The sequence below is a fragment of the Topomyia yanbarensis genome, chromosome 3, assembly GCF_030247195.1.
Source record: "Topomyia yanbarensis strain Yona2022 chromosome 3, ASM3024719v1, whole genome shotgun sequence".
NCBI classification, from domain to species: domain Eukaryota; kingdom Metazoa; phylum Arthropoda; class Insecta; order Diptera; family Culicidae; genus Topomyia; species Topomyia yanbarensis.
Window position 1 is genome coordinate 104,435,674 of NC_080672.1, and position 24,569 is coordinate 104,460,242.

The 24,569-nt window shown below is 42.7% G+C and overlaps 2 protein-coding genes across 2 annotated transcripts; one reads left to right on the forward strand and one right to left on the reverse strand.

Annotated features, from left to right (window-relative positions):
- Positions 1-12,085: 12,085 nt before the first annotated feature.
- Positions 12,086-13,961, forward strand: LOC131687120 (pickpocket protein 28-like). The gene is made up of 4 exons (XM_058971167.1): positions 12,086-12,501; positions 12,557-12,995; positions 13,052-13,581; positions 13,646-13,961. The coding sequence occupies exons 1-4, from the start codon at positions 12,086-12,088 to the stop codon at positions 13,959-13,961; spliced, it is 1,701 nt and encodes a 566-aa protein (XP_058827150.1).
- Positions 13,962-20,168: 6,207 nt separating this feature from the next.
- On the reverse strand, positions 20,169-21,957 carry LOC131687121 (pickpocket protein 28-like). Its single transcript, XM_058971169.1, has 5 exons — positions 21,602-21,957; positions 21,109-21,547; positions 20,888-21,048; positions 20,472-20,834; positions 20,169-20,409 (listed from the first exon to the last, which is right to left on the reverse strand). The coding sequence occupies exons 1-5, from the start codon at positions 21,955-21,957 to the stop codon at positions 20,169-20,171; spliced, it is 1,560 nt and encodes a 519-aa protein (XP_058827152.1).
- Between the last annotated feature and the right edge of the window lie 2,612 nt (positions 21,958-24,569).

Below are 24,569 nucleotides of genomic sequence, written 5' to 3' on the forward strand. Positions count from 1 at the left end.
TTCTATCTGAACACTTGAAAATACACTCTTGTTTAAGATAGTTGGCTAAAATATTGATTACTAGTACTATAGAAACATGGATATCCCTTGTAAAACAAAAATTGGCTATACCCAAATCTATTATATTATCACCTCAAAAATGTATGCACACTAACCCAGCCCAAACTTGTTCAGTAATTTCTTTCGACGACTTGCTCAGTAAAGTGATATTTTTAAGGAGCTATCAGCAAATTGTTTAAAAATTTGCAGAATAGTTTCAATTTTTTAGCGATTTTCAGTAATTTTTGAATAATTTACTGAAACCCGCAATATTTTTCACTGAATTTATCAGCTCTTCTGTTTTTTTCGGTACATAAACATTATCCAGTAAAATACTGACTGATTGTTCAGCAAAATTGTACCAATCTTACCGAACCTCGTCAAAAACTTACAAAACAGGTACAGCAAATCATCTGTCAAGTCGCCATTTTCAGAGGAAACTGCTGACTGACCAGTGTTTTTTGACGTTTGGATAGAACGGATTGCGGAGAGTTCGGTAGCAAATTGTTTTACTGAATTGATTACCGAACGGTTTGCTGTTCAAAACCCCAGCAAAATTTTACTGTACCCAGTAATTTAAATTAAGTGTGTGGTTTCCTAAAAGGGAATATGAATGAGTGCACTCACCTTTGAGCCATCGCAATTTTTGTCGTCATTTGACCACGAGGATGTGTCGCATGCAACTTCCGTCGAGTGCCGTCCTTACAGAACCGCCTAGTCTTCACTTTGCCCGCTCCACGATTCCCCGATGGATAGGAGAATAGAAAATATGCTGATTGCACCCTGTTCCGGAGTGGCGGTTTTCTCTAAAAACCTGGCCAAAAGTCGAAAATGGGTTTGATTGACCTGCAAAGATACATACCACGGTTTTTGGGTCGCATATTACGATGTTGATGTCAGATTTTCAAAATTCAAAATGTCGGATACAAAATGGCCGATATTTTTAGCTAAATAAATGTAAATTTTCGAATGAATGAATGAAGATTTAATGGTCCCAGTGTATGTCAATAACGTTTATAATGTATCGACTTTTAAATGGTGTGTAGTTAAATAATAGAATTTGTTGATTTGCACGCATTAAGATGTTTGGGTGTCTAGATGATATAGCTATTATGAGAAATGATTTTTTTTATTCAATTCGTTTATTTTATAAGGCAGGTTTGCGTTAGCTTAAAGGTGCCAATTTTGTTTTGTTTTACATTTTAAATTACTTAAAACTAGGGAATTAGATATTGATTTTTGAAATTAAACTAAGGCTAATTTATAGCTATACATATACACAAGGGGGTAATATAATTTTCGTAAGATTAGAGGGGTCATTTAGTTTTTATGGCAATATGGTTTGACATTTTAGCAATGAGATTATTGGAGCAAATAATGTTTAACTAAGGGGGAATTTTTTTACGACTATCTTAAAAGTAGAAATAACTAGAGGGCGTGATTAAATTTTGTAAAGATTCGGGGACATTAATTAGAGTTATTTTATGTGGTAGTAGAGTTGGGCATTTTCAACGAGATCATATAATCATATAATATAATAGTTAAAACTAGAAAAGACAGGAAGAGCTAAATGCTTCGTAAAGATATTGGGGGGGGGGGGGGGGGGAAGAGGTGTTACTTCTGTGTATGAGAGTCAGGAGAAGTAGAGTGGACAAAGATGGCAGGGGGAGAACATTATTTCAGTTTCAGGCTTCGGGAGATCAACGGATGGATTACAGAATCAGGGTGGCCTTCATCAGGAAGAATCATGTACTGGGACGCTAGAAATGATGTTATTAGTCATTTGTAACTATGTATTTTGAAATATTATATAACATTGTTACAAAACTTTTAAACTCTCTTTACGATTATTATTCAATTGCTCTCCGAAGCACATATTTCTCAAAGAACGAAAATAATATTTTTCTAAATTATAGAAAATAAGCCGATTCTGCGACGAAATACATGGAGTGAAAACTGACAAGTTTGCATGCAAATTTCAGTAACAAAAAATAAATATGACAAATTCAATAAAAACAAGTGAAATTCACTAAGATTCATAGTTTTATTTACATTGTTAGACCGAGGATTTGTCCAAAGTCAATTATTATGATGAAGCGTCCATTTAAATTCATGCGTTATACTTGGTCAGGACATGCTTGTACTGCTTTCTGGTATAGTTTTAAGCAACCACGTTTTGTTGTCATGCTTGCTGACATACTACGACTGACAACCTTCTCACAAACAAATTCGCCACGCTGAAGTGTACACCAAAGTGGGAGATCCCAGTATTCTTTTGTACTACTCTACTGATTTTCGCTCGTAGTATCCGTTCATATATTCCACCTCTAGATTTGTTTTGCTTGGCATGATCATACGTCCAAATTTGAAGACAGTGTTTCCTGGTAACGTTTAAGCATGGTATTCATAATCGATTTTTGAAATTTGGAATCTTCGGTGATCACTTCTGTTGCCTCATTGGTTTTCAATATGAGCGACCAAAATTATTTTCGTCTTTTGCGTTCTACTTTTGATAACTTTTGAACATGTTTATGAATCTAGATGAAATTTTTACCACCAAATACACAATTATATGGATTCCTGATCAAAATGCAGTATAGTGCGATTCGCTACGACAACCAGAGGTGCAGCAGTAATTAAAAGTTCGAGTTCAAATTTTTAGATGAAAATCTTATAATCCATCCCCGTCTCCACTTAATCAAAGATTACTCAAAACGGGCAAATTCGGGCAAGAATTCTATAATGTTCCAAATGGAGAATCGTTCAAGGAACACAAATTGCCTTGATACATAATGGACATACGTGGACAAAAAAAGTATTTCAATAATTTAGCAAAAATGTGTGTTGAAACCATCTGCTATAAAAGCGTGAAAGTTATTGACATTTTCTGTAAAAAAACAAAATAATATCCTTTAACATCAATACATATAAATAAAGTACATACCTTCAGCATAACTGCATTATTCCAAATTCGAAACTGGCACTTTTGTCTAGATCCAGCTACACTTGAATAATACTGATATTTCGAGCACTCGATAAAAAATATGAGCAAAACGCGATGGGTTCAACTGTTTGGATGTGTCAACACCTTAAATTAGTAAATTTTGGAGCGCTTCACTTGTGCTGTTTTCGGTTTTAGAATCGAGTCGCCCTAGGTTCGCTCTAATATTTACAAAGTCCATACAAAAGTGACAGTTCCGAGCGAACCTAGAGCAACTCTGATCTAAAAACTAAATCAGCATTAAAAAAGCATGCGGCAGCATCATCTGAAGGACAATATATGTACTAGAACCCAATGTACTACCATGCAATTTTCGACTTTTGGCCAGGTTTTTAGACAAATCCTCCACTGTGTGGCGGATTTAAAAATCCGCCACAAAGTCCGCCACACAAAAACTTCGCCTGCTTACTTTATGACCGCTTATCACTATGTTGGCTCCTATTTTCTCCCAGTGGCTGCCCGCTTTTTTCCACACGGTGAGCACTTTTTTGCACCTCCGGCTTCTACTTTCATCTCAACACAAGTGACGCTCTACTTTTTTCTTTGACGTCCGGACTTTTTCTCCAGTATATTTATTGGTTTTCAAGCGAGCGTGTTGAGGCATACCTTCTTGTGTAGGGTGTGCCGTGCACGTTCAAATCAGGTATCTGTTACGCCGCCATGATTTCTATGCCAACATCTAAAACGTCACGTTAGGGTCGATCCACAATAAACAGAATCAATTTCATTCGGCACAATTTGGGATAGTCGAGTTCGTTTAATTTGTTGGTGCACCATGGTGTAAAGTTTTTGTTATTCACTGACATGCCCAAAACAACACATTTCTTCAATTAGCTGTCCAATATTTTCGCTTTTTAACAAATGCCTAAAAATTGAGTCATGCCGTACGGTATCTGACTAGTGAAAATGAAGCTTCGAGCAAAACAAGCAGAACGATTTGAACTGTCAGTGGGGCCCATAATTTCTGTGCCCGCTGAGATGTTGACTTATGTCAGTTCAATACAAATGGGATAGGGGTGCCATATACGTGGTTCAAATCATTTACCCCAAGAACCATCATTTATAAATTTGTTTATGCCGCAACTCATCGCGCATAATTATTTTAATTTTAATAATAACTTAAACGTTACACAACATTACCGAAGCGGATGAATTTTTCATTCATCGTTGCAACAGATGCATGAAAAATTCTTGGAAAACTTTTCTATTCAAAAAGTCGGTCAGAGAAGGCTAATCGCTTGAGGAGAGGCTTTAACGAGGACAATTTCGTCTAACCAAATCTTAATCAAAATGCACCAGCGATTTCTGGTAAAAACGTTTGCGATTATTATACGACCAACAAAACTTTGGTAAATTGCCTCTAACCGACTTTTTAGTCCTTCTCTAATCCCTCCAACCACTTCAGCAAAACATGCCAACCTAATCCTTACTTGTTTGTCCATCAACACAGGTTGAGATCAAACAAAAAACGAGAAGTATAATATTAACATATATATTATAACATAGATAGTATAAATGGTTTGTGGGTTTTGGTTGTCCTTGCAGGCAAGGAGGATTTAGTCTCCAAATTGTTATGAGCCCGATGCTGAGGTTTAACCGCGCCCCAGCATCGCGTTGCTTTTGGACGACGATGCCATGACAATCCCCACGAACCCTACCCGATTTCATAGATCACCTTGACTTAATCAGCGACACCAATCCAGGAACTAGTAGTTGCTTCCGTCTTACGTTTTCTTTTCTGATGTGGTTCGTTGTAGCTGGTGTTGCTCATAGCTGAATCACGACTGCGTCAGTTTCTCTGACGGCTGGCCCTTCGGCAATGCGCGATGTTGCGTCAACTGCTGGAGTTGGCAGATTGTACTGATGCCTTGGTGCTTTGCTTCGTCTGACTCGAAATCCTCGCTTTATACGGTGTGTGTCCCGTGTGATTCCGCTTCGCGACGGTCTGCTGTAGTGCTACTGTTGTCTTGCTTAGCTCTGCTTCATCCGCTGCACGGTTTCGAAAACGGCGAACTTATTGTAGGCATTTTGATCCAATTTTTCTTTTCTCTCGATGTACGTTTTCTCCGGATCCGCTAACGGCGTGCCTACCGAAGGGTTCTGCTTTCTCGAAGTGCGTTTTCTCCCGATAACGGCATGCCTGCTGGAGGCTTCTGTCCTTGTTGATGGAAGTCCTGTCCCGTCCCTCACGTCTCGACAGCTTCTTGCTGCGACTGCGAGTTGTCGTGGGCCTTCCTAGACTGCTCCTCGCTCGAATCACGCTGGCTGGTTTGCCATGGTAGGGAGGTAGTTTGAGAAAAGTTTTTGCTCGCCACATCATGACAGGGCACGATTTGTCCCGATCGTCTAACGGTGTTTTTGGAGTAAAATACTCATGGTTAGCAAGCTGAATCCTGCCGACATAGCTGGACATTGTGTCTGTAATCCTCCTTGATCTCCTTCGCATGGTCTCGACCTTTCTTCCCTACGGTCACGTCCTCCAGCAGGTACAAGTTTGCTCGAATGATGTCCTTCACTATTGCTGGAACGAACTTTGGGTCAAGCTTCTGGTTCACGTTATCCGCTTTCGATGATTGTCCAAACGATCTGCGCAACACCAGATCTCCGATTTTGAAGAGAACCGCTCGTTTCCGTAGGTTGTATCGCTGCTTGGATATCTCGTGATTGTTCTGTATGCGTCTAGGAATGAATTGCTGGATACGCTGGATTTTTGATAAGCGCATGTCCAGGGCGTGTCTTGTCATGTCTTGGGATCCTCCGACGCGTTTAGTTCCTGCTGAGCGTAAAGATCTGTGCGCAGAATGATGTCTCTTCCGAAATTGGCGCGGTGTGGACTGACACCGGTCGCCTCGTGCTTCGCGCTGTTGATGGCTGCGGTGATGGCTGGGAGTTGTTAGTCCGATTCCCGATGATCTCCTTCTAACAACGATCGGATACCGGTGACGAGGACTCGATTCACACACTCGGCGTTGTTCACCATTGGGCAATAAAAGGCCGTGTTCATGTGGGTGATTCTGTGGCGTGCTAGCAGTGATTTGAACACCATGGATTCGAACTGCCTTTCATTGTCCGACAGCATTATCCTCGGACGCGAAAATTTCAGGAAGACTTCCCGCTCCAAGAAATCTGTCATCTTCACTGAGTCTGCATTACGCATTGGATGCGCAATCACGACCCAATCCACGATGACAAGCATGACTGTGTTTCCACGTTTTGACCGAGTAAACGGACCGACGAAATCAATGGATATCAATTCCTATGGAATTCTAGCCTGCTTAAGCTTGCCCATCTGTGGCATCATCATTGTGTTCGCCGCTTTGCTTGCCTTGCATGTCGTGCAGTCCCGTACATGTTGACTGATTTCGTTTTGCATGTTAGGCCAGTAGAAGTGGTTCTGTATCTTCTGCCAGGTTTTGAGGAAACCGGTTTTGTGTGCTGCAGTCGGTGAATCATAAAACCTCTTTCTCACTTTCATTCGTTCATTGCGTGGTACTACTTTTTTAGACTTTTGGGCCGTGTTTCCGATCTCATCCTTGATTGAACAGTTCTTGTACAGTTCTTCCCCCACCAACCGGAACTCTGGAAAGTTGTCTCCGTCGCTCATTACACGAGCTCACAAGCTGTCATATCATGGATCCTTGATCTCTTGAGCTGAGAACGCCATGTTCGTTACTATTCTGGACAGCGCATGTGGAACGACATTGCAGCTACCTTTTCGATACTTTATTTCAAAGTCGTAGGTATTCAGGCGCAGCAACCAGCGACTCATTAGCGCCGTCGGGTTTTTCATCGACCGCAAATAGCTCAGCGCTGCGTGATCGCAAAAACACTGTGAAACGCACACCTTCTATGTATCCCCTAAACTTTTCAATAGCACAGATGATCGCCAAACATTCCCGTTCCGTTGTCGAATACTTTCTTTCTGACGATGATAGCTTTTGTGAGAAGTAGCATATCGGGTGTTCCCCTCCTTCAAACTCCTGCGTCAGAACCGCTCTAATTGCTACATCGCTCGCGTCGCATGCTACGGTAAAAGGTTTACTGTATTCGGGCATCGCCAACACCGGTGCTGATACTAGAGCTGCCTTCAGTTTAAGGAATGCTTCCTTTGCTTGAACCGTCCAACGGAATTTCGCTTTTGTCTTGGTTAGCTCCGTGATCGGCGTCGTCAGCCGCGAAAAATCTGCCACAAATCGCCTGTACCAGTTACAAAGACCTAAGAAACGTAGGACTTCTTTCCTGCTCGATGGGACTGGAAACTTTACAATGCTTTCTACTTCTTCCTCATCCACTTGCCAACCGTTCTCATTCAGCACGTATCCGAGATATTTGATCTACCTGCGACAGAACTTCGATTTGTCTGTCGAGATGGTCAGGTTGGCCTTTCGTAGTCTGTTCGCGACTTTCTCCAGCAACCGTATATGCTCCTCGAACGTCCTTGAGCAGATGACAATGTTATCCAGATAGTGGAAAAGTGCGGTTCTAGATCGGCAAACAAGTGCGTCATTAACCTTTGACCCTAAAATCGGAAGCAAGCTTCGAGGCGCAGTATTTGTGCGTACCCGCTCGGCAGAAATTCTCTACGAATCTCTTGCTTAAAGGCCTCCCAAGATACCAAAAGTCTCTGCGCCGTGGCTCTTGCGTACCAGCCCAGTGCATCTTCTTGCAGTAAGTGCTTGATCGATGTCAGCAGCGAATCGTCGCTTAGTCCTTCTGCGAAAGTTTCTACCCGATCCAGAAAAACGTTCAACGACGTCGTATCCTTTTCTCCTCTGAAATTGAAGGGCCAGTTGTGAACAGCCTTTAACATTCGCCTCTCGTCAATGCGCTCAGTGGATTGCGCTCCTTACGTCGCGACGTAGAAGATAATGCAGCAGATCGTCTCGCAGCTGATGGTATTCTTCCCGAACGTTTGCACATCTTGTATCTGTTGCTTGCTCTCCTCGCTGCTCCTGATTCCACTGTTGCCTCCGTTCATCCGGTGCCCTCACGCGGTTGGAACGTGAACCGACGTACGAGATATTCGCGAAACTGTTGCCTTGTATCCTTTCGAGCGGATGTTTGGGCGGAAGTGGAGTGTAATGGGAACCTTGATTTGCGCTGTCATCAGTATTTCTGCCGATGAGACGTGTGCCGGAGAAGTTTATGCTTGTCCCACCTCTGTCTCGGGTTCCCAACAGCGTAGAGTTAGCGGCTGCCAATGTCGAACGCTGGCTAATGTTTAAGCACCTGTTTGAGTTAGACCCATTCGCAGGTACGCCTTGTCCTTCACTCTGCGTTGGTGGTGCGTTGCCTGGCTGACCTGATGTAGAATAATTCACACTAGCAGCACCATTCATTTCTTCGTTCATTTAGTGTTAGTTGTAGTAATAAGCTGTGTAATGTATCATTTGGATGTTTGTAAACTGTTGGTACAAAAGATGGGGAGGTTTTATGCCTGCTGGAGAAAGGGTTTGAATGATACCTAGCTCCAGGGGGCTTTTCCCTGCTCCAAATAAAACAATAAAACAATAAAACAATAAATCAATAAATCAATAAAACAATAAAACAATAAAACAATAAAACAATAAAACAATAAAACAATAAAACAATAAAACAATAAAACAATAAAACAATAAAACAATAAAACAATAAAACAATAAAACAATGAAACAATAAAACAATAAAACAATAAAACAATAAAACAATAAAACAATAAAACAATAAAACAATAAAACAATAAAACAATAAAACAATAAAACAATAAAACAATAAAACAATAAAACAATAAAACAATAAAACAATAAAACAATAAAACAATAAAACAATAAAACAATAAAACAATAAAACAATAAAACAGAAAAACAATAAAACAATAAAACAATAAAACAATAAAACAATAAAACAATAAAACAATAAAACAATAAAACAATAAAACAATGCAAAATGCAATCTTGCTACGTTGGTAGTTATCAAAAAAAAGTCTTGAAAAATAAAATTTCTCTGCGAATCTTCCTTGGGGCTCTGAAGATTGAAGCCACATTTATTTTTTTCCAATAAATTCACTACAGGTTTTTGGGGACTCCAAACTTCAGGTAGTTTTAATTTTTATTCGACTTCAAAAAAATTCTATTTGGTTGCGGGGGGCTGTGTCTGGCTACGTCCTTGATACACGCATACCTATCCTTGATTTGCCAAGCTGAGTAGAATCTTTACTTTCATAAAAAATATACCAAACTATTCTTTTTTTCTTTTTTTTTTTTTAATTGCCCACCACACTCCCCCACACCAAAGAACTCATACAAGAGCCCCCTGGTAGTGGACGCAACTTGTCTCAGCCCATGAACAATGGCAACAAAAACAAATAAAACAAATAAAACAAACTGAGCTGATACAGACATTTATTGATGTGCAATTAGTTTAAGATAATTAACTAAGGTGGAATCCCAGTGGAAATAGATTTCCTGTTAAGGGATCCACATTATAAATTAAATTAAAGTTAAATACTGCTGACGGATGTTTACATTAAATTACAAAACAATATCATTAATTAAATATTTCGTTAAGCCTATGTTTAAAGTACTGTTTCAATCTAGCCTTGAAGATGGTACGATTGTCGATTCTCTGCATGTCAAGTGGAAGTGCATTAAATTTGGTAGGGCCAATAAAAAGAATGCGCTTTTGGCCAAGGTTTGTGGCTGCTCGAATGCGTTGCAAGTTACTATTTCGACGTGTTGAACGAGAATGTGTTAAAGTTGTAAAATGTATATTATGCTGCGCGATGGAGTTATGTAGATTGTCGTGTATGAATAATAATGTTTGTACGTCACATAAGTGGGCTATGGGTAAAATATTGTGGGCACTTTCAGAGTATAACAACAAAGTCGAATATAAAAGTGGTTTATTAAATATAATTTTCAGGGATCTGTTTTGTAGTGTTTGTAGCTTTTTAAGGTGAGAGCTCGCTGCTCGCCCCCATACCGATAGTTAAGTTGTGAATGAATGTATGCAAAGTAGTAGTTCAATAGAGCTCGCTGGGGAACAAACGCTTTAACTCTCCACAAAATACCACAGAAGGATGCCACACGCTTTTCGATAAATTTTATATGGTGTGTCCAGGATAACGTAGGATCTAAGTGTATACCCAAATATTTGAAACAGTCCACATTTTCAATTGTACAATCTCTAAGTTTGGGATGATGATGTGTTGGTAAAGTTTTCCGTATGGATCGGAAGATCATGTACTTAGTTTTGGAAAGGTTTAGTGATAATAAATTTGCTTTGAAATATTGGTCGAGAACACTTAGATCGTTATCGATCGAGTTAATAACTATTATTGACATTCATTGTTGGGATAAAAAAGAGCTGTGTCATCAGCAAACAGTCTTGGAGTTCCAGTAAGCCTCAAGTTACCTAGGTCATTAATATACAACAGAAAAACATTCGAATTGCTTATGATAGAATGTTTATGAAACTTGAAGCTGCCCTTGGTATGAAGGGGAATGTGTTCGGTTGTCGGCACACTTTTGTGTTTGGATCGCAACATTACTCCAATTGAACAATATATGGGAATAAGCATACTAATGGAAAGCTAGAGGTCTTAGCTAAAAACTTATGAAAGAATTTAATTTATTACGTCAACTTGTAAAAATTTATTAATAATCTAGTAAAATGATATTTTTTACCATTTTGAAAAATGTGGTCGGTTGACGGCACCCTAAGAAAATTTACAAATAATGGAAAAATATGAATAAAAATCATCAAGTTTCAAAGGGAAAAGAAAATTTATTCATTTCAACTACCATCAAAGGCATTATGAACATCATTCTTCATCACAACCACAATATGTGTATGTGAAAAACTGGTGCGAATATTACGCACTGCTAATGCACTGACGGATCGCATTCACTGCAATTGAGTGAGTTTCAGGCAGTCCATTTTTTACCAAAGCTACACACAAATCAGATAGAAGTCCACGCTGACACGTAGCCAACAGGGGAGGGGTTCTACAGGGTAACCCCGCCACCCCACCAAATTTTCTAGTCGTGACAATCTGGTATTGTATATACCAGATTGTATTGCTAGCGGTGAAAACACGACCAGGTGGGTTTTCTCCATGTAAATGTAAAACGCTAAACCGGAAGTAGCCTTCTTGGTTTTCAGAATGGTCCAAAGATCGATTTCTGGTATTTATTCGTAAAGCCCGTTCCAAATGTACCCATATTGATTAGGTTATTGAGAATTCAGCATTTTCCACAAAAAATGAGGTGTCGACAACCGACCATGTTTGGGTGCCGACAACCAATTTTAGACAACCTTTTTGAAAACTGATTCTGGCGAACATTTCGGTGCCATTCAATGTTGAATCACAAAATAGAATAAATTCAAATCGTAAATATTCAATGCGCATACTTTTTCGATCGGCTTACTTCTTTCTATAACACTAAGCAAATCATAAAAAAAAAACTTTTAGGAAGAGTTTCACTTGTTCAAAAAAAATATTGGTTATAGAACAGAATATTTGAGTCTGTTTGCTTCAGCAATCAGCACAAAAAGATCGTGCTAATATAACACACAAATGATATTTATCAGAATGTCCATGTCTTCTTTCTGTGAAAAGCTACGTAGGGGTGCCGGCAACCGACCACTTTCCCCTATATTACGAACAATGATAAATTGTTTCTAATTGAAACACATTTCCGTGGCAATAAAATGGAGGCCTGCTTTTCTGTTCGAAACATGCTGAACCAGTGCCAACCATTTCCCGATGATTTTCTGTGAAAATGCTTTTACAAATGATAGTTCGCTGTATATTTAATCTGATATGTGACACTGTTCACCAAGTCCACACTAAGTGATATACGAACAATGTTTAGAGCCTTTGCCGACCATGATGCGCTGCACCATCAATAAACAATTCATAAAGACTCATCCCCATCCAATTATACACTATTTCATGTGCCCTTGCTATCTGATGGCTGCATATCTAATCCCTCAGGAAGTTATTATAAAATAAAGTCATGGCCATCAGCAAGCAAACACCTCACGCGCCACCCAGCAACAATCATGTACGCGGCCAGAGCTAATAAATTCAAACCAAGCTCGCCTCCCGCTCCGGCGACCCGTAGCTACCTACAGGAATCGAAAAAACTAGCCAGAGAGTTTTGCAACAATACCTCCATCCACGGTGTAAAATATTTCGTTGGTTCGGAACGTGCACTGATCGAAAAAATCTGGTGGATCGCAGTATTTTTGCTCTCGTTGTACGGTTGTGGAAGACTCATCTATACAGTGTATAGGAAATGGGACCACGAACCGGTAATTGTCACGTTTGCTCAAAAACCGACCCCGGTGTTCCAGATTCCTTTTCCGGCTATAACAATTTGTCCGGAAACCAAGGTGAAGATGGATGTGTTTAATTTCACGAAGACTTTCCACCTTAGCGTGGATTATGAAATGAGGAAAACTCTTAGTGCGGACGAGTAATTATAGTGGTGTAGTAATGTTCGTAATGTTTTAATTTTTAATGCTTTTCAGAATGAGAAAACTGCATGCAATGCTGCAGATCTGTGAGTTCGGGTTTAATGATCAACTGTTCAACCAAACATACGACGACGATTGCGTGAAACTGTTGGAAGAATTGTCGATTCCACAGGATGAAATGTTCGTCAGCTGTGGTTGGCACCAGATGAACCTGGAATGTGCGGAAGAATTTACACTGATCTTAACCGATGTTGGGTACTGCTACAGTTTCAACATGATGGCTAGTGATGATATCATGCGAAAGGATCAACTTCACCCGGACTCCCGGTATATAGCGGAAACGCGTTCCTCCCACAATTGGTCTCTAGATGATGGCTACCGACCGGGAACGGATATTAACACCTATCCACGACGTGCCCTCGGGGCTGGATTGAGAGCCGGAGTGTTTGCCTTGCTGAAAGTCAACGAAAGCGATATGGATTATCTTTGTGGTGTAGGATGTTAGAGCTCGATGAAGAATTTGTATTCTACATGTTCCATTCTTTTCAGAACTCGTTTCAGGGATTCAAAGTGCTTTTACACATGCCAAACGAATATCCTCAGCTATTGAATCAACACTTTCGGGTCCCATTAAATCAAGAAGTAGCTGTATCAGTCACTCCCAGAATGATTGAAACTTCCGAAAGTATTGTGTCATACAAGCCTACCCGCCGGCAGTGTTTTTTCGATAAAGAGCGATATTTGAAGTATTTCCGCATCTACACTCAATCCAACTGCGAACTGGAATGTTTGACCAATTTTACACTAAACCGATGTGGATGCGTTAAGTTCTCTATGCCTAGGGCACCGAATGTAAGAATCTGCGGAATTGGTATGCAAACATGCTACGACCTAGCAACGGTAGAGCTGTTGGAACTGGAAGTGAAGATTCGAGAGGATCACAGATTGAAGGATTTGGACGAATGCAACTGTCTCCCCTCGTGTACAGCGGTGCACTACAATACGGAGATATCGCAGGCTTCTTTCGAGTGGAAGCGACTGATTTCGGTGTTTCAAATGTTCAAGGAAGCATTGACAGGGTATGTTCAAGTGGTGGCCATACATTTTCGCTGAAACAACGGAGTTTGGTTTGATCTTTTCTAGGGTTCAGGTGTCCCATTTGCAAGTGTTCTTGAAGGATGCCCAATTTATACCGGTCAAACGCAATGAGCTGTTTGGGTTAACGGATTTCTTGGCAAACTGCGGCGGACTTTTGGGACTGTTTATGGGCGTTAGTATTCTTAGCCTGGTGGAGATTTTCTACTATTGCGTAATCAAACCCGTTATAATGTGGAGCAAGTCCAAGAGGGAAGATAATCAAACAAAGCATATTAAACCATTTGGCAGTAATCTGGAAAAACTTGACAATAAGCAATTGAATATTTGGCGGAATGATATGCAGGAGTTTGGAAAATTTTAATGTATTTTAGCTAGATGTAAAATTCGTATTGCTATATTCACCTCATCATGGTGTGAGATTTCAAGTTTGTGTGGTTGGTGTTTATTTCAATAAAAAGCTCGTAATATTGCGCAAAATAATATTACCTTTTTTAGCTTACTTTATGGCATTATTTTAGCCTATGATACGGCATTACTTCGGGGAGGGATTTTTTATGTGCGTACCACCCACTCAAATTCAACTATTTAGTAGTTAGTTCCTTCAATAGGGTTACAGCAGGACTTCTCAACGCACCACTAGTTCTCTACCATCCACACAGGCTGGCAATTTCTGCATGGCAGTGGGAAAGCTAGCCGTCGGGACATCTTTCCCTACAAAGACAATATGGGCGGTAAACTTCAAATTGTCTAATTTACCGATCCCTTAGGCTCCCTTGTCCCATTCAGCACAACGACTCGGCCCTTGTGTCATTCAGCACCGCAGCTCCCTTCTCGTACCATTTAGGAACACTTACTCGTTGAGCCTCCGACTTGTTTGCGAACTACTCGGTCTAGTCCCCGATGATGGACCTAAAAGTTTTCCCGAAACCGAGCCAACCATCCAGGTGTCGAGGTCAGTTCGGCGATTCCGGTGGAGAAGGGCGTCCGGTTCGCTGGTGCCCCGATGATCCGCGACTGGTGGTGTCTCGTCGCGGTCTACTCAGTGTAGTTCCCGACGGTGAATCTAGCTTACGCCGACGGAGAGTTCCCCGGCGAAGGAAGTTATCCCAATATCGATCTTTCTTTGTTTTTAGCACCACAACTTCTTCAGCCCATTGGTTACCTGCCCGATGCCATTTGGCACCGCATTTTTCTAAAATCTAGTTCGTTCACTACTCGGTCTAGTCCCCGACGATGAATCTAATCTAGTCCGACGAAGACTTCCCTTGTGAGAGAGGTTGTCCAGAAATCGAGCGATAGATTTCACCCGATTCGTTTCCGTGAGCCATTCAGGTGGGCCTAACCTACTCAACGGATCAGACAGTAGGTGCTGAGGTCCATCCAGCGATTCCAAGTGGAGCGCATCTTCCGGTTCACTGGCGCCCCAACGGCCAGACAATAGGTGCTGAGGTCCATCCAACGATTCCGAGTGGAACGTAGCTTCCGGCGCACTGGCGCCCCAACGAACCACTGCTAGGTATTCGACGCAGTGTAATCCCCGGCGGTGGATTTAGCAAACTCACGAGCTACCCGATAGGCTGTTGAGGTAGGTCCGGCGATTCCGGTGAAGCCTGACGTCCTGTGCGCTGGCACCCCGACTACCTAAACCCGATCCTACGTCGCATACTACTCAACTGGTCCCCAGCGGTGGACCTAGTTTACACCGACGGAGAGCTCCCCGGCGGCGGAATGTCTCGCGAAACCCGATTTGTGGTTCCACGGCGACTTTCTAGTCACTGGTGCTACTTTCCTGGGCCCTTCAACACTTCCTCTGCAGCATACCCCTACGAACTTCTTCGAACCTTGGGCATTCGAAGACCACATGTTCCGGTGTCTCTTGCACGTTCGCATACTCCGGGCAACGGGGTAACTAAGCATGTTCAAATCGACGCAAGTACTTCCGGAAGCATCCGTGCCCGAACAAAAACTGCGTCAAATCGAAGTTCATTTCTCCATACTTCCTATGTTCCTAAGCCGACACATTTGGGATGAGTCGGTGGGTCCACCTTCCTTTCTCCGCATTCCACGTCCTCAGCCAGAGTGACGCAGGTAGGAACCTTCCAACGCAAACTGCCTCCGACGATATTGTCCTGTAAGCACTCGCGACTCGTACGGCCATCAGCCGGAATCTCTGGTTCAGTTTTTCATGGTCCGCTTGGTTTTCAGCACAGCACCCCATATCGGAGTATCGATGACGAAACAGTAAATAGCAGACGTCTCAAGCTGCTTCTCGGACCGCCGAAGTTTAACATGATTCTCGCTATTGCGTTCGTTTTGCCGACTCTTCGCTGGCGTAGTCAACGTTGTTGTTACAGCTCAACCAGTCGTCGATTATCACTTCCAATTGGTTCAGTGCATGCTTCGATGCAATCACGTGCCCTCCGATGTCGACCTGCATCCGATTCACCCATTTGGTGTTGCTGACCAACGACACTTCCGTGTTGTGGTGAACTATTTGCAGCTTGACCCCGTTCATCCAGCTCTCCACTTCTTCAAGTGTCTTACCCATCACCATTAGTGACAAGTCGTCCGCGAAACCCACGATTTTCACTTTCCTCGGCAGCCGAAGTGTTAAAACTACATCTTACATCCCGTTCCAAAGAGTTGGACTGAAAATGAAGCCCTGAGGAATGCCCGCTGTAACTCGCATTGACTTCTACCCTTCGTCTCATACAGCAGCACTCTACTCTGGAAGCAGCTCTTCAGGATCTGGTATAGATAGCCAGGAACCCTCATTCTGTACAACGCTGCAGCGCAGGCTTCCCAGCTGGTGCTGCTGAATGCATTCTTCACATCTATCGTGACCGCAGCGCAGTATCGATCTCATCGCTTCTGTTTAGATGCTTTCTCAGCGCTCTCGAGCACTGTCCGAACTACATCCACTGTCGATACTCCTTTGCGGAATCCGAACTGCATCTTGGACAGTCCGTGTTCACCTTCCGTGCATTTCGCTAACCTATTATTCAGCAGACATGAGCCTGTACGAAGCCTGATCACCCGATGGCTTCCCTGGCTTCGGCAGCAATACATCTTCCACATTTCGGGGAAGGTGCCTTCATTTAGACACTTCTGTAGCACCATCTTGAACATGTCCGGATATGCTAGGATCTATGTTTTCAGCACCACGTTTGGTATTACATCCGAACCGGGGGCTTTCGTTGATTCCAGGCGCTTCGATGTGTCTACAAACTTGTTGTTAGTCACTTACCGATCGTCCGTGTTTTCTCCTTCTTCTTTGTCGTATGATGTCGGTGACCAGATAGTTGGATCGTGCTTCGGGAAAAGATCGTCGGCGATTATATTCAGCTTAACCGGGCATATTTCGGCTGGCGTCGTCGAGCCCTTCATTTTCGCCATCACCACTCGGTACGCATCGCCCCAGGGATCGGAGTCTACTTCTCGACACAGTTCCTTATGGCAATCTGACTCGCTTGATGTGATCTCCCGTTTTAAAATGGCCCTAGCTTTCCAAAACGCTGCCTTACGCTCTTCTCTATCTGGCTCCGATATTGCACTCTGAGCCCGCCTTCTGGCTTTGAGACAAACAGCATGTAGCGCACTAAGCTTCTCGTTCCACCAGTAAGCTCGACGCCGTTTGTTGCGTGGTTCCAGTTTTCGCGGCATTGTGGCGTCACAAGCCGCCACAATCAATCTTGTTAGGTCACTCGCATCCACGTTCTCGGTGTCGCCGTTCGGCCGAAGTGCATCAACGAAGAGGTCTTTGCTGAAGGTTTTCCACCTTCGCCTATCGGTTATCCGTTCACCGATACGGTAGCGAATCGCCTGGTGGTCACTATGCGTATACGTTTCGCATACTCTCCAATCCGTGTTCGCCGTCAATGAAGGACTACAAAATGTGACGTCGATGATAGACTTCCTCCAGTCTCTCCGAAATGTGCTAACAGAGCCTTCATTGCACAATCCTTTTTCTAGCTTTGCTAGAGCTTCCTGCAGGAAACACCCTCCTGTGTTGGTTACTGTACTGCCGCACTACACAGCCCAGACGTTGAAATCACCACCAATAACTACCGACTTCCGACCGTTCAACTGCTCGATTAACTGGTCCAGCATTAGGCTGAACTTCTCCATTGTCCACCTTGGAGTAGCGTAACAGCTGCATACGAAGACGCCATGGACTTTGGTGACCACAAAGCCCTCTTATGAACCTTCTATCACTTCTTGAATGGGGAATCTGCCCATAACTTGTATCACCGCCGTTCTCGATCTATCCGCCACCCAGTTATTGTTATTAAGGGAACTTGATACGGATCTGCAATCGTCAGATCGTCATTTCCATCCCCTGGATTGCAAAGCAACAAAGCAAGCACTTTGGCCTCTGCGTGCAGTCTCTCGCAAGATGACTCGTATCCCCGCATTTCCAGCTCATCCCGAATCTATCCGGACTTCTGCAAGCCCCTGCCAAATGCCCAAATACTTGAAGCATTTCTCCGCTTGTTTATTTACTCGTGGGACGGCTCTCAATGGGCATCTCGACCATCCAACCGTAACTTTACCTACCTCCAGCACCTTTTTGGCAGCGGTTACCGGTAAACGAATCATCGCTGTCTGCGTTCCTCTGTATCCCTTCCTTAGCCGGATCGTCATGTGTACCTTGCCCAGGTTACACTGCTGCTACAGTGCAATTCTCAGCTCGTCTTCCGTCGTTATTTTGTCGAGGTCCTTGCACACAATTACCATCTCCGGGCTTAAGGCTTTAACTTCTGCCTTTCCTGTCTCCTGCAAGGTAGAGCTACTAGTCGTAGTATTCTTCTTAAGCTCGAGGAGCATCTCATTTTTTGGGTACGCCTGACTCTTAACACGTTTTCCCCCAAATCTTTCAGCTCCGGGTCCTCTCTGACCTTTTTGAGCAGTGCTGCGTACGTATTCTCGTCATTTGCTTTGACGAGCACGGCTTCTCCCTTATACGCCTTCTGACGAGCCGAGGGTTCTGATTTCCTCTTCTGCTCCCCTTTTCGCTCCTCCTTTTTTGCTATTTTCCGTGTTTCTCCTTCCGACCTACAACGGTACTCCAGCTTTCACCCTGTTGCTTTCCTTCGGCAGCAACAGCGTCCTCGAGCGTCTGCCTCTTTGACCCGCCTGGTCTTTCGTCTCCTGGCGAGGATCTTGTCCTTTTTGGAGTTATGAGAACTGGCGTGTTATCCACTCCAATCTGCCTCTCCCTTACCCTGTTTCGGAGGGGCTAGGAGGATAGTGGCCTTAGCCGACGCAAATGCTCGCTAAGCTGCATCCGCCCTCTGCGTTGCCGTATCATACTCTTTCACGGCAGACAGTAGCGCCTGCCGGATTCTTCTGACCATCTCCTTAATGTTTTTATGGACTTTGTTTCTCGTGTCCACAAACTTGTGGAGCTCCTCCACCAAGTGCTTCGCTGCCACTACTTTTGGCGCTTGTGGGGTGTAGCTCATTCCGCTCTGCTCTAGCTGTTTTTTCTGCTGCTGTTGCTGTTGCTGCGGCTTCTCTTCCTCCTGCTATTGCTGAAAGACTTCAGCTACTATTGGTGGTGGTGACCTCACCAACCCACCTTTGGTGAACGGATTCGCCGTGTCTGCTCCGTTTATGTTAGTTGCTTTTTTTCCATTTTATTGGGTCCCAACTCCGTCATAGTCGCCTCTCGCGATCCCATGATAATCTATGCTGCCAAAAAGCAGCAGAGTGGTCATGCAAAGGTTGACACTATCCTTCATGTGGAGTAGTGTTCAGAGCCGGATCGGCGTTAATCGGGAATGCTCTAACCGAACCTAGTACGACCAACCAAATGATGACGAGTTTCGAACGCGCTCGGAGACCTGCCAGGGTTTTGTTGGAATGGAGGCAGCCATGCTGTTAGCCCACTCGCCATTTCAAGTCGGTGTCATCCTTCCTTACTCAGGGAGTAGAACAGCATCTTAGAATCTTAGCAGAAGCGGCACAGACTCGCTTCGTCGGAGCTGCTTTCGGAGTTATGGCTTTTTTAGAGGTTTAGAAGAGCCTAATCCAAAGCCCACCATATCCTAGCAAAACTCCCCAACTCGCAGTAGAACCAGGGAGGGGGAATTCATTTACCCTCTAGACTCCTGTCCTTCATGTCCCTATTGCCCCCTGGCGTGTGTGTCAAAAATGTCACTCATTTTTCTCAGAGTTAGCTAGACCGATTTGCCCCAACATTGCTTTAAATGAAAAATACAACCTTCCCATCACCTGCTGTTTAATTTTTTGTCGATCTAAATTCCGGTTCCAGAGTTATGGAAACAGGAAGGAAACATTGAAGTAATGCTGATTAGGCTAATTGAGTATGATATTTTTTATTCCAAGGGTTTCACCGTCGACAGGTTGCTTAGGTTCGTCACTGACGAGACATTATGTGTAAGTGTAAAGTGTACTAAAAATGCTATAGACATTTCCACAATTATATTGAACATAACCAGCCACAGAGTTATAGTTTGGAGAAATGAGAAAGGCACAATTGCACCACTAGGTGGATTAAAACAGATTTTTTAGAAATCAAAGTGCTTCAGACTAATAATACTAGCTAGGGCCTCCAAGGTAGCACCTGGCGAACTCCAGTTGAATCAGCCGGAATGTCATTCCTGCAAGGTCGAACGAAACAAAAGTACAACAGCTCCAGTAAACTGATCACACTAGCTCCCATCAAGAGTCCAAATAGGCCACCAAAATGTGATAATATATCGCTGAGTCCCATCATTTCCCGACGCTGCAGGGGAAGCATCCAGTTATTTTTGAACCCTATATTTAGCATCGCAGGCTCAATGCTACAATAGAGAAAGAAACATTAGAGAGTTTGAAAAACTTCTCGGTGGGATTTTCACCCTACCCTGTATAGTTTCTAGATAGATTCCCAGCAGCCTTAGCAAACGAATTAAAATCTAATGGCAATCTATAGATTTCAACGTCGTACTTAAGGGTAGTACATGGCGGTACACATCCACACGGTTCCTGCCATTCGTCTGTCGTATTTAACTCATCATAGGAGGCCACAACATCGTCGGCAGCGTCCTCATAGCAAAACTTCTCAGAAGCATCACAGACATGCACTTCGGCGCTCCTTGGCATATCGAACGACACACAACCACACTGCTGTAGTGTATAATTAGCAATACACTCAAGCAAACAGTTGTTATAATTGTACACTTTGAAGTATCTTAATTCACGTTCTCCGCTGAAATAGCACTGGCGTCTATCATGATGAAAAATTAATCTAGATTAAAATGAACAGCTTGCATAATTTACCTCTCAAAGTTATTCTTTTGCAAAGCTTTCGAAATAAATGTTAATTCCGGTTTTATGTTCAAACTCAGAAAACTTAAATGCGGCAATCGAAAATATTGTGATCGGAACAAAGGTACTTCATCCGGACGATGAACGGATACATAATATCCATTAAATGGACCCTAGGGAAAATTTTGCAATATATTATTGTTACTGTTCTTAGCTTTTAGACGTAAACTTACATTGCAACAAGAATCTTGGTCGATCTTTCTCGAAATTAAAACGAGTCCAAGACTAGATTTTTTACCAATTCCAATCGGACGAAACGGATAAGTATTTGCATCTCCCGTGTGCGGATATCCATCCTCCAAAGTCCATCCTTCCGACTTGATGTTAGCACTAGAATAGCTGTACTCGCGTTGAAGATTATCTTTCTTGAACAAATCATCACTGGAAATTGCATTGAATGTGTAACAGATGCCCAATTGCGTTATTGATTGCGAAATGATCGCAGAGCACGGAACTTGAACTTTCCTTAATCTACAGGCGGCGAACATATCCTCCATCGGTATTGCGATACTTTGTAAAACTTTGATAACATCCATCCGTAACGGTTCATAGAACGTGTACCATAAGTCAACCATCGGACATACATGTGTCACCGCACGGAGGTACACGTATCTGGAAGTAATAATAATACAAAATCTGATCCTTTATCTTCAATATGCACAATACTCATAATTCTCCAGTTCCACGTCATCATTCAATCGTCGATAAGCATCCGATAGGTTCAGATATTCCACCTTTGTCTGGGTCATCGGGCATATCGTCACGGCTGGAAACGGTATATCCCAGGTGGGAACCAAGTTGTTCCCATAGCTGATATACACCGGACTAGAGGCCCACTGCCGGTAGGCCAGAACGACGGACAGTATACAAGCAGCAATGGCACTGCTGAGCCAAAAAACCCACCAAAGCCGTTCCGCCATGGTCAGCTGCTGCATAGCCAGATATCGCGAAGGGTACACGCTACTACCGAGACAATATTCGTGCCACAATCTGCGCAAATAACCTTGATTCTGTGCGGCCATCTCTGCTGCTAGATCCGTACTGAATTGTACAGTGAAATGGTTTTTTTAAAACATGCACGTGTTTTAATCAGATAGGATCTCTTCAACTAATTGGGCCCTGCTAAAGAAAAATGGTTATTTCCGTATTCATTAACAATTAGAACACAAGTGCATGGCTAGACGCAATTACAACTCGCGCTACGCAACTTCTAGGTCGCAACCATTGATTGTAAGACAAGGGTTAAATATCTCGAATTCAAAAAAAAATCAAAAAGCGCGTTACTTTCAAAGATTAACAAAAGTGTCCATGCGCGTTTTCATTCCCTGTAAAAAAACCTGTTTTAAACCACCTAGCGGTGCAATTGTGCCTTTCTCAATCATGAATGGATTTCAGGGTATGTTCATTATAAACTTTTTAATTAATAAATTACATTTAATTATACATGACCAGTGATGTACCCAAGGTTTTTCCCAGCTAAAACGGGTTTTTTTCATAGCATTCTTTTGATATTTTAATAACTGAACATTTATATATTGTTCTCCAAACAGTTTTTGATTTACAAGCATTATTGTCATTAAGTTTTGCTTATATTTAAAAATTCTGATAAGTTTTGGTCAATCTAATCGCATGCCACACATTTATTTACAAATTTTGAGTTAAATAAGTGATATGTTAGCTGTTCAACATTTTCCAAGCTAAGCCGATTTCTCATAGTGAAGGTAGGTATTTTGAGTAAATACCTACCTCATTTCGTTAAAAATAGAACAGTCCCTTAAATGAGAAACAAGTACGATAACAGTGACTTGGGCAGTATTATTCAGATTTTCACCTGTCAGAGTAACTATGACTATTTTTTTATATAACTATGTTTATTTAGACGCAAACGAGGCCGATTACTCATTTTTAATTACATTTCAGGTGTTAGTGAGGGATGGGAAAGCCGTATTTAGGGGCGGCTTACTCCCCTCTTATGTTAGTAAGGGAAAAGGTAGGAAGTAGGATACATTGTATATTGACATTGTCACTGATTGGTAAATCACTGTGGCGGATATGCACACTTTGTTCTAGTGGTTTCCAGCCTGTAATCGCAGGGGCAAGAGGAGGGTCGATATTTCGCATAATTATTGGCACTCCGATGCTAACATGATGTTCTTGTGAGGTGTGTCATGATGTTCTGAATGGACGGTTATCAAGAAGATATGTATCGTTGACTCGTGAAGTAATGCCACATTGTAGATACAGGGAGGGGTTCTACTGTGAATGAGAGGGAAAAATGTATTAAACTTGGACATCAATAGTTTTCAAAAAGATGTAGATAAGAAAAATGTAGGATGGTCACGGCTTGCCAGGGCGTCCCGGACAGGCACATAGGGTGATCTACCTCGGGCCCGAAGGGAATCTATTAGTTGGGACATGGCAACACAGTACTCTGCGCACAGCCAAACAACATGCTCGATGTCGTGATAGCCGTTCTCACAAACAAAATGATTACTGTTAGCAAGCCCTATACGACGGAGATGCGTATCAAACGTGTAATGGTTGGACATGAGCCTTGACATCGCACGAATAAAGTCCCGGTTCACCTCCAAGCCCTTAAACCAAGCATTCGTTGATACCCTCCAGATAATGGAATGTAGTCACCGTCCCAGATGCCCATAGCTCCATGAAGTTTGCCATCTGTCGAGCGTCCTCTGACGAGAGATACTGAAAAATTCATTGAAGCAATTGATCTTTCGTAAGTGTCGCCTTCTAATGCGCCTACCTTGGCTAAAGAGTCCGCTTTCTCATTGCCCGCAATAGAGCAATGTGACGGGACCCAAACCAACCACTCATATATTCCCGTATTTTCCCTCAGGAAATACGGTGAGTGCTTTCCAGGCTTCGCCACACGGATGGCCTCAATGGAGCTGAGACTATCCGAAACGATGAAGTAATGGTCTGCGGGCAGGGTGTCAAGGATCCCGAGAGTATACTGAATGGCAGCTAATTCTGCGACATAAATTGAAGCAGGATCATTGAGTGTGAATGAGGCAGCGAGATTTTCGTTGAAGATACCGAAGCCTGTGCATCCGTCGAGAATCGATCCGTCAGTGTAGAACATTTGGCCGCAGTCGACTTGATTGTATTTATTAAAGAAAATATTTGGGACCACTACAATCAATCAATCCGGGATTCCACAAATCTCATTCACGTAAAAATTGTAGAGAAGAGGGTTTAGACATGAGCCCTGGGAAAGGCCCATGTAGCTAAATCGTGATGTCGATAAATCACCATACGAGAAGTGCATGTGTTTTTCAGAAAACAGGTTCAGCAAAAAGTTGTTTAAAAGACAATGCTGGTGCAACTTCTCATAAAGAATGTTGATAGAAACTGAATCGAAAGCCCCCGTAATATCCAAGAATACTGATGCCATCGGCTCTTTGTTAGCATATGCCATTTGAAATTCTCTTGAGAGCAGTTCGTTCGTCCCTTTGCGTTTGCGGAAACCAGATTGTATGTATGATAGTAAGCCATTTGCTTCAACCCTATAATCATTTTCTCGAATAACTTCCAGATACAGGACAGCATTGCAATCGGCCGATACGAGTTGTGGTCGGAGGCTGGTTTTCCTGGTTTTTGGATGGCGATGACA